The sequence below is a fragment of the Sinocyclocheilus anshuiensis genome, unplaced genomic scaffold (assembly GCF_001515605.1).
Source record: "Sinocyclocheilus anshuiensis isolate Anshui unplaced genomic scaffold, SAMN03320099.WGS_v1.1 scaffold320, whole genome shotgun sequence".
NCBI lineage: Eukaryota > Metazoa > Chordata > Actinopteri > Cypriniformes > Cyprinidae > Sinocyclocheilus > Sinocyclocheilus anshuiensis.
Genome location: NW_015554092.1, coordinates 346,331 through 356,173, shown reverse-complemented (window position 1 = coordinate 356,173; position 9,843 = coordinate 346,331). Strand labels below are relative to the sequence as shown.

General features: G+C 36.8%; 1 protein-coding gene across 1 annotated transcript; it reads left to right on the top strand.

Annotated features, from left to right (window-relative positions):
* The first annotated feature begins 3,997 nt into the window (after positions 1–3,997).
* Positions 3,998–9,413, top strand: LOC107669283 (zinc finger protein 347-like). The gene is made up of 3 exons (XM_016461460.1): positions 3,998–4,174; positions 4,832–6,338; positions 9,149–9,413. The coding sequence occupies exons 1-2, from the start codon at positions 4,063–4,065 to the stop codon at positions 6,280–6,282; spliced, it is 1,563 nt and encodes a 520-aa protein (XP_016316946.1). The 5' UTR covers positions 3,998–4,062; the 3' UTR covers positions 6,283–6,338; positions 9,149–9,413.
* Positions 9,414–9,843: the final 430 nt, after the last annotated feature.

The following is a 9,843-nucleotide window of genomic DNA, read 5'->3' as shown; positions in this document are numbered from 1 at the left end:
TTTATATATATATATATATATATATATATATATATATACACATATATATAAAATATACAAAGCTCTGTCATCACTGTATGATGGTGGATCTCAAACTGTGGCACGCAGAGTCTCTCATTAAAAAAAAGAACATTTCATATGAAACATTTTTCAAATGTCTTTTTTTGAATATCTGACTATGATTTTAATGCATCTTTGTGCAACTGTAAGACTCACATTGGCAGTGCAGGATGTGTATAGTAACATTCTCACAACATGAGTAACTTCAACACAATTTTCAGAGCAAAGTGAATAGAACAAGGTGCTTTCAAAGCAGTTATTGTTGTCTTTTGCAAGATTTTGTAATTGACATAATTTATTTGCATCCGCAGCACAAGCACACACAGTGTTTTCCCTTGAATTTCTGCTGGAGTCACCCGTGTCTGATGATCCTTTCAGCTGTGGAGCCACGCTGAGGTGTTTTTCTCAGTTTCTGATGAACAAATGCAGCCCTTGTGTTTAGAACTGAGTCTCCCACTGCTACTATCAGTGTTGTCATGATATCAGTTTTCACTGAATTCATCAGACAAGCTGCACAGTGGTTTTTAATTTAATTTTTAATCACTTTCACGGACTTTTACATTAACTGTTCCCTCCTGTTGGAATGACCTGGCCAACTCAATCTTCAAGAATCGGCTAAAAACACATCTCTTCCATCTTTATTTGACACTCTAACTCTAGCACTCTCTATTCTAATTCTATTTTTTTTTTAAACTTGCCCCTTTTAGACTTGCACTCTATTGCTTGCTTGTTTTCTTAAAAAAAAAGACACTCTAACTCTAGCACTCTCTATTCTAATTCAATTTTTTTTTTAAACTTGCCCCTTTTAGACTTGCACTCTATTGCTTGCTTGTTTTCTTAAAAAAAAACAAAAACAACTAACACTAGCTTCTCTAATCTTTTTGTATTCTATCTATTTGTTTTCTTTTTATTTATTATACAATTAACAAAAAGCAAAAAAGGCATCTAAAACTAGCTTGCTCTATTCTTTTTCTATTCTATCTGGTTTCTTTTTATTTATTATATAATTGTAAAAACTATTGCTACGTGTACAGCCGTAAGTAACTGTTTAGAGCTACAATTGTAATTTATAAATAACACAATTGAATTACAATTTATTTATTTACTTTTTATTTTGACCCCTGTATAGTAGGTGTTTTTTCCCCATAATATTTAAGGGAGGGTGCACAACAATACAATTCTCTGGACACAAAGTATTTTATGTATTTTGAAAATACAAAAATACTCATCTTAAATGCATTTAAATACAAATTGCATTTGATTTTCCCCAAAGGCTTTAAAATACAAAATGGCATTTGTATTTCAAGTAAGTATTTTAAATACAGGCATCTGAAATGCTGGTCGTATTGTGAAAAATAACAGTATTATCTTTGAGATGCAAATGAGCCGCTAATAGTCCTGGCTTGTTTAATGAGTGCTGATAGTCTGAGGCTCATCAATATTAACAGAGCTTATGAAAAGACTCTTTATTTCATGTCAATAGTTGCTGTTTTCACCTCATTTATTATGCTGATGTCTGCAGATCTCCTGTAAACTGACACTTAAAGCTCATTTCATTGGAGGATCTGTTTATTTCTCACTCAAATCTGTCCATTTCTGTGTTCATGCTTTCAACTGTTTTCTTACAGTTCTTTACTACATCTGTCGATATTTAAATAAAGGTACAGAATAATATTTGAATTGGCAATAAAAAAGAATTTGTGAATTAGCATCAGTTGCTTTATGAGAAACATGAATGCTTAAATGAAAGTTTTCAAGCATCAAAAAATAAGTGTAACACGGCTTTTAATTTTAAATATTAAAAGACTTTATTTAAGGATCACAGTGTAGCACCAAAATACTCATTCATTGTCATTTGAAATCTGTCTGTCTTTGCCACTCAGTTTGACCCAGTTAGCAGCAAGAAGATTGAAATCATTTAAAATAGAATCAAATTCAGTCTGATCACTTATTCTTTGATATATTTCAATAAGTACAGCTCAGAATAAGTTTGTTGTTTCATTTGACATAAATACATGTTACACTGAATGATAATGGAACATTATATCACCCATATTTGTACATTTTATAAGTTATTTGAACCATTTAAATAGGCACTTTACTTGTATAGTACGCTTTTCATGTATGTAAAATCACTTTTGTAAATTTAATTTGATGCAAACACTAAAAATTCTTCTCTTTGATCCTATAAAAACAAACTGCAACAGTAACAGACAGTAAGTGGTATTGATTTAGGGAGATCAGCACCTCCAACCAAACTGTAATTCAATCAATGAAGCTCCGCCCCCTGTGACTCACAGTCAGTGAAGCTCCGCCCACAGCAAACGCATCATCAGTGAAGCTCCACCCATAGCAAACACATCAGTGAAGCTCTGCCCACAGCAAACACATCATCAGTGAAGCTCCGCCCTCAGCAAACACATCATCAGTGGAGCTCCACCCACAGCAAACACATCATCAGTGAAGCTCCGCCCTCAGCAAACACATCATCAGTGAAGCTCCACCCACAGCAAACACATCATCAGTGAAGCTCCACCCACAGCAAACACATCATCAGTGAAGCTCCGCCCACAGTAATTCGCCAATAAATGCTGGAATTTTCCATCAGGAAGAAGTGAAATCTGCAAAGACTGAGGACAGTGAGAACACAGTGATCAAGAACCCTGCAGGATGAAACACACTGAAGAACAGAGAGGTCGGTGTTTATTCTTGACTCTTAATTCATTCATGATGCTGAAGGACATTAATGTTATAAAGCTTCAAGCAGTTCATCAGATTTAGATAAACAGTTAAACTATGAAATGGATACAAACTTTTCTTCATGTTTTGGTTTTCAACAAATGGTCAACAAGCTTTAATTTTGATTGCAAACATCAAATCAATCTAAATGTTGTTTTAGCTCTTTTATTTTGTGGTTATGCTTTTGCAACGTTACCAAAATTTTGGACATTTCTCAATATAGTTTACAACAGTTTTTTTTTAGCAATAAACAGTAAACACCAAAAATTAAATGAACTTTCCAGAATGGGTGACAGGTTTTAAGCAAAAGCTTATTTATTGTTACTGATAAAGTTGAATTTCTAATAAAATATAGGACTTATTCATAGTTATAGAGATTATTTTTCTTATAGTAACTTGATGAATGCAGTCAACACTGTACAGTTTGTGTAAAAATGGATTGAGATTATTTTCTTGTCCTCCCATCATGCTGTAGAAAAGAGCCCAAATGATGTCACAATTTTAAGAAATGCCCTATTTATTAAAATGAGGAAAATCGTAGAGTGAAATCTGTAGGACACAGCTAATGCTAGAAATTCTTGATTAAAAACCGGTTTAAGCCACGGTCAATCTAGACTTTGACCATGTGAAATTTCAACATGTGGCGTCTTTAAAAACATAAATTGAACATTATAATAAATTAAAAATATAAAACCTATTCCTCTTGACTGCAAAAAGTTTGCCACCTAAAAGTTGTTGTGAAAATTGTAGCTTTTTTGTTTGTTTTTTGTTAACATTGCATTAGATAATTTTGCCGTTAATCAAATATATTTAATAGTTCTCACTACAGAAACACTACATGAGCCTATAATGTTTAAAAAATAATAACTGGAAAATCAATGTACCTATAATTATATAATTAATTCATATAATTAATTTATAAAAATGCATCAAAATAATTGCAATATTTTATAACAGTTGTCGCTTTTCTGCTATTACATCAGGGCTCACTTTTATGACTTTTCAATTCATATTCCTGGCTTTGAATTAGTTTGGCTTACTAAAAAATTCAACTTTTTTTTTTGTTTTGTTTTCATTTCAGACCTGATGGAAGAGAATGAAGAACTGAGTGAAGTGGAGGAGAAACATGTCATACCTGGAGAAAAACCTCAGAGTCGCTCGAAAACTAAAAAGACATTTTTAAAGGAAAGAAGAGCTGAGAAATCTTTTACCTGCCTTCAGTGTGGAAAGATTTTCCCATACAAACACCGTCTTGAGATTCACATGAGAGTCCACACTAGAGAGAGACCGTTCACATGTGATCAGTGTGGAAAGAGTTTCCCATTCAAACAAAATCTTGAGATTCACATGAGAGTCCACACTAGAGAGAGACCGTATGCGTGTGATCACTGTGGCAAAACATTTAGTGTGTCATCATCCCTGAAGCACACAGGAGAGAAACCGTTCATGTGTGACCAGTGTGAAAAAAGTTTCACACACAAACAATATCTTAAAAATCACATGAGGATCCATACAGGAGAGAAGCCGTATGCATGTCATCAGTGCGGCAAAACATTTCTTCGGTCATCAGACCTGAAGACACACCTGACAGTTCATACGAAGGAGAAGCCACATTCATGTTCTTCATGTGGAAAGAGTTTTTCACTGCTGCAAAGTTTAAAAATGCATCAGAAAACACATACTGGTGTAAAATCTCATATGTGCTTTGAGTGTGGGAAGACTTTTATTTCAGCAAATGAATTGAAACTGCATCAGAGGATCCACACTGGAGAGAAACCTTACAAGTGTTCACACTGTGACAAGAGATTCAGTCTGTCAGCACATCTGAAATCACATGAGAGGATCCACACTGGAGAGAAACCTTACAAGTGTTCACACTGCGACAAGAGATTCAGTGATTCATCAAATCTGAAAACACATGAGAGGATCCACACTGGAGAGAAACCACACACGTGTGATCAGTGCGGGAAGACCTTCACATACAAACATCATCTCGGAGTCCACATGACGATCCACACGGGGGAAAAGCCACATGCATGTGATCAATGTGGAAAGAGTTTCTCATTGAAAAGCAATCTTGCTGTTCACATGAGATTCCACACCGGAGAAAAGCCGTACGCATGCGATCAATGTGACAAAACATTTCATGTGTCTTCATCGCTGAAGAAACACCTGGCCGTTCATATGAAGGAGAAGCCACATACATGTTCTTTATGTGGAAAGAGTTTTTCACTGCTGCAAAGTTTAAAATCACATCAGAAGTTACATAACGCTGTGAGAGATTATATGTGCTTTGAGTGTGGAAAGACTTTTACTTTGGCAAAACATTTATACCAGCACCAGATGATTCACACTGGAGAAAAACCATACATGTGTTTACACTGCAACGAGAGATTCAGTCGGTCAGCAAATCTGAAAAGACATGAGCTGATCCACACTGGAGAGAAACCTTACAAGTGTTCATACTGCGGCAAGAGATTCAGTCAGCCATTCAGTCTGAAATCACATGAGCGGATCCATACTGGAGAGAAACCTTACAAGTGTTCACATTGCGGCAAGAGATTCAGACAGTCATCAAATATGAAATCACATGAGTGGATCCACACTGGAGTGAAACCTTACAAGTGTTCACACTGCGGCAAGAGATTCAGACAGTCATCAAATATGAAATCACATGAGTGGATCCACACTGGAGTGAAACCTTACAAGTGTTCACACTGCGGCAAGAGATTCAGACAGTCATCAAATATGAAATCACATGAGTGGATCCACACTGGAGTGAAACCTTACAAGTGTTCACACTGCGGCAAGAGATTCAGACAGTCATCAAATATGAAATCACATGAGTGGATCCACACTGGAGTGAAACCTTACAAGTGTTCGCACTGCGACAAGAAATTCCGTGAGTCATCAAATCTGAAAAGACATGAGCTGATCCACACTGGAAAGAAACCTTACAAGTGTTCACACTGCGAGAAGAGATTCAGTCAGTCATCAAGTCTGAAATCACATGAGCGGATCCACACCCGAAAGAAACCTTACAAGTGTTCACACTGTGACAAGAAATTCCGTCAGTCATCAAATCTGAAAAGACATGAGCAAATCCACACTGGAGAGAAACCTTACAAGTGTTCACACTGCGACATGAGATTCAGTCAGTCACCAAATCTGAAAAGACATGAGCTAATCCACACTGGAAAGAAACCTTACAAGTGTTCACACTGCGGCATGAGATTCAGTCGGTCATCAAGTCTGAAATCACATGAGCTGATCCACACTGGAAAGAAACCTTACAAGTGTTCATACTGTGACAAGAAATTCCGTCAGTCATCAAATCTGAAAAGACATGAGCTGATCCACAGTAGAGAGAAGCTGCACACGTGTGATCAGTGCTCAATGAGTTTCACTTCTAAAAGTCACCTGAAGCTACACATGAAGATCCATGCATTAATGAAACCAGACCACCGTGATCCATGCGGGTAGAGTTTCGCTCCGTTACCTTCTTTATTCACTCACAACAATCACAGTCTGAAATCACGGTAAGCAGTTCATCTCAATGTGCTGAGCAAAAAAGTCTCTTCTGTGTAAGTTAGTTTCCTAAAAGCCACGATTGGTGACAGGACATTTTTTTGGTTGCTTGGAAAGTAGTCAAGTCAAGTCAAGTCACCATTATTTATATAGCGCTTTTTACAATGCAAATTGTGTCAAAGCAGCTTTGCAGTATTAAACGGGGAAATAGTGTCTCGAAATAGTGTGTCTTTCTCCTCTGGCCAGACGAGACCAGCAGTTTAAATCTAGGCTGCAGCAGAGTCAGATTGTGCAGAGGACTCATCTGGTTCCTGTGGTCTTGTCCCAATGGCCATCTAGAAGACGAGGTCTTTGGGGGGGATCAGTCTCTGGGGCACATCTAGATGTCCTGATGTCTGATATTTAGATATCTAGATGTCTGGGTGGCTACGGTGACCTCGGAATAAGAATGAAACAGACTAATATTAGCATAGATGCCATTCTTCTAACGATGCAACAAGTACATTGGGTGTTATGGGAAGTGTTCCCGGTTCCGGTTGACCTAATTAATGCATCCTAACAATCCTTTAACGGATTTGAATTATAGAAATGTGTTAGCGTGTTATGTGTAAAACAGATTAAAGAGATGGGATTTTAATCTAGATTTAAACTGACAGAGTGTGTCTGCCGCCTGAACAGTGTTAGGTAGATTGTTCCAGAGTTTGGGCACTAAATAGGAAAAGGATCTGTTGCCCGCAGTTGATTTTGATATTCTAGGTATTATCGAATGGCCAGAGTTTTGAGAACGCAGCGGACGTGGATGACTATAATACGATAAGAGCTTGCTCAAGTACTGAGGAGCTAAACCATTCAGGGCTTTATAAGTAATAAGCAAGATTTTAAAATCTATAGGATGTTTAATAGGGAGTCAGTGCAGTGTTGACAGAACCGGGCTAATATGGTCATAATTCCTGGTTCTAGTAAGAACTCTAGCTGCTGCATTTTGGACCAGCTGGAGTTTGTTTATTAAGCGTGCAGAACAACCACCCAATAAAGCATTACAATAATCTAACCTTGAGGTTATGAACGCATGAATTAACGTTTCTGCATTTGACATTGAGAGCGTAGGTAGTAATTTAGATATATTTTTAAGATGGAAAAAATGTGGTTTTACAAATGCAAGAAACATGTTTTTCTTTATGCACCAAGAGCTTGTAACACTCCAAAGAGAAAGGAAAAATTGAAATCGCATCATATGACCCCTTTAAGCGCGCAGAGGAACCACCCAATAAAGCATTACAATAATCTAACCTTGAGGTTATGAACGCATGAATTAACGTTTCTGCATTTGACATTGAGAGCGTAGGTAGTAATTTAGATATATTTTTAAGATGGAAAAAATGTGGTTTTACAAATGCAAGAAACATGTTTTTCAAGGGAAAGATTGCTATCAAATAGCACGCTTGGGTTCCTAACTGATGATGAAGAATTTACAGAGCAGCCATCAAGTATTAGACAGTGTTCTATGTCATTACATGCGGAGGTTTTTGGTCTGATGATTAATACCTCTGTTTTTTCAGAATTTAGCAGTAAGAAATTGCTAGCCATCCAGTTTTTTATATAAACTCTGCATTCCGTTAGTTTTGCAAGTTGGTATGTTTCATCGGGTCGCGAAGAAATATAGAGCTGAGTATCATCCAGTATAACAGTGAAAGCTAACACCATGTCACCTGATGAAAGCGTGAAAAGTAAGGGTCCTAGTACTGAGCTCTGCATTTGACATTGAGAGCATAGGTCGTAATTTAGATATATTTTTAAGATGGAAAAATACGCTTTTACAAATGCTAGAAACGTGGCTTTCAAAGGAAAGATTGTTATCAAATAGCACACCTAGGTTCCTAACTGATGACGAAGAACTGACAGAGTAGTCATCCAGTATTAGACAGTGTTCTAGGTTATTACATGCAGAGGTTTTAGGTCCGATAATTAACACCTCTGTTTTTTCAGAATTTAGCCATAAGAAATTACTAGTCATCCAGTTTTTTATATCAACTATGCGTTCCGTTAGTTTTGCAAATTGGTATGTTTCATCAGGTCGTGAAGAAATATAGAACTGAGTATCATCAGCATAACAGTGAAAGCTGACACCATGTCTCCTGATGATATCTTCCAAGGGTAACATGCAAAGCGTGAAAAGTAAGGGTCCTAGTACTGAGCCTTGGGGTACTCCATACTGCACTTGTGAAAGATATGATACCTCTTCATTCACTGCCACAAATTGATGGCGGTCAGATAAGTATGATTTGAACCAAGCCAATGCACTTCCTCTAATGCCAACATAATTTTCTAGTCTTTTCAAAAGAATGTTGTGGTCGATAGTGTCAAATGCGGCACTAAGATCCAGTAGCACTAATAGAGAGATACAACCACGATCAGATGATAAGAGCAGGTCATTTGTAACTCTAATGAGAGCAGTCTCAGTACTATGATATGGTCTAAAGTATCTCATTGTTATGAGAAAGTATCTTATTATTATGAGATATTAAGTCATAATTATTAGAAAGCATCTCTTTCTCTTTATAATAACTTACATATTTATGTTTTACTGTGGTGGAAATGGGCTTCCTTACTTCCTTACGTTGTTGTAGTCTTAGTATGTTGGTGTTGATTTGACAAAGCCTGATGATCCATGTTATCCAGTGTGATCTGAAAATCTGGAGTTAAATTATCAGACACTACTTCTTTTTTTAAATCATGTGATAAGTCTTACTGCAGAATCTGAAATATTTATTATACATTTTGCATCAATGTCTGTTAGAAATTAAATTTTTGTTTTTGGCAGAACTGCCACGAGTGGCGAGAACAGTGATCCAGAATGAAACATCATGATGCTGAAGAACATGCTGATGCTCACTAGATTTACACTATTCCAGGTCAAGGATTTCAACATTTTATCTAAAATTGTCACAGGAAAAGCCACGTGTAAGGCTGGACTCAGAATTTTCACATCCAACAAAACAATAAAACCCACTGATCTGGCAAAGAGATCTTCAGGAAAAACAACAGACAGTTACTATATATATTCTTTTCCTTCGCTTACCTGTGGACAGCTCCGCACCTTTCTTTTCACTACAGCTTCCACTAATTCATTAAGAAGGACTTCACTGATAGTCTGATCATACTCTCGCAGAACCATGATGATTGAGTCTCTCACAAGAGGTCTGGACAGTAAGAATATATCTACCAAACTTTCAACTATGTCTTGGATAGCCATCTCTGATACACTGTGCATTTTCAAGAACAAAGAAGCCAAATTGTTCCTCGGGTGAGTTTGCAATTCATCTTGACTCAAGCAGATTACAGTCAGTAGTCTCTCAGCAGAATTCTGAGAGCAATCAGGCTCATTACATTCAACTTGACTTTGCTGTCAGTCACTTTCAAGATGATCTCGTCTTTAAAATCTGAGACATCACCATATGGATGATTCCTACTTTTGTGGGCATTGAAGGTGGTATACATATTATAGAGTACTGATGA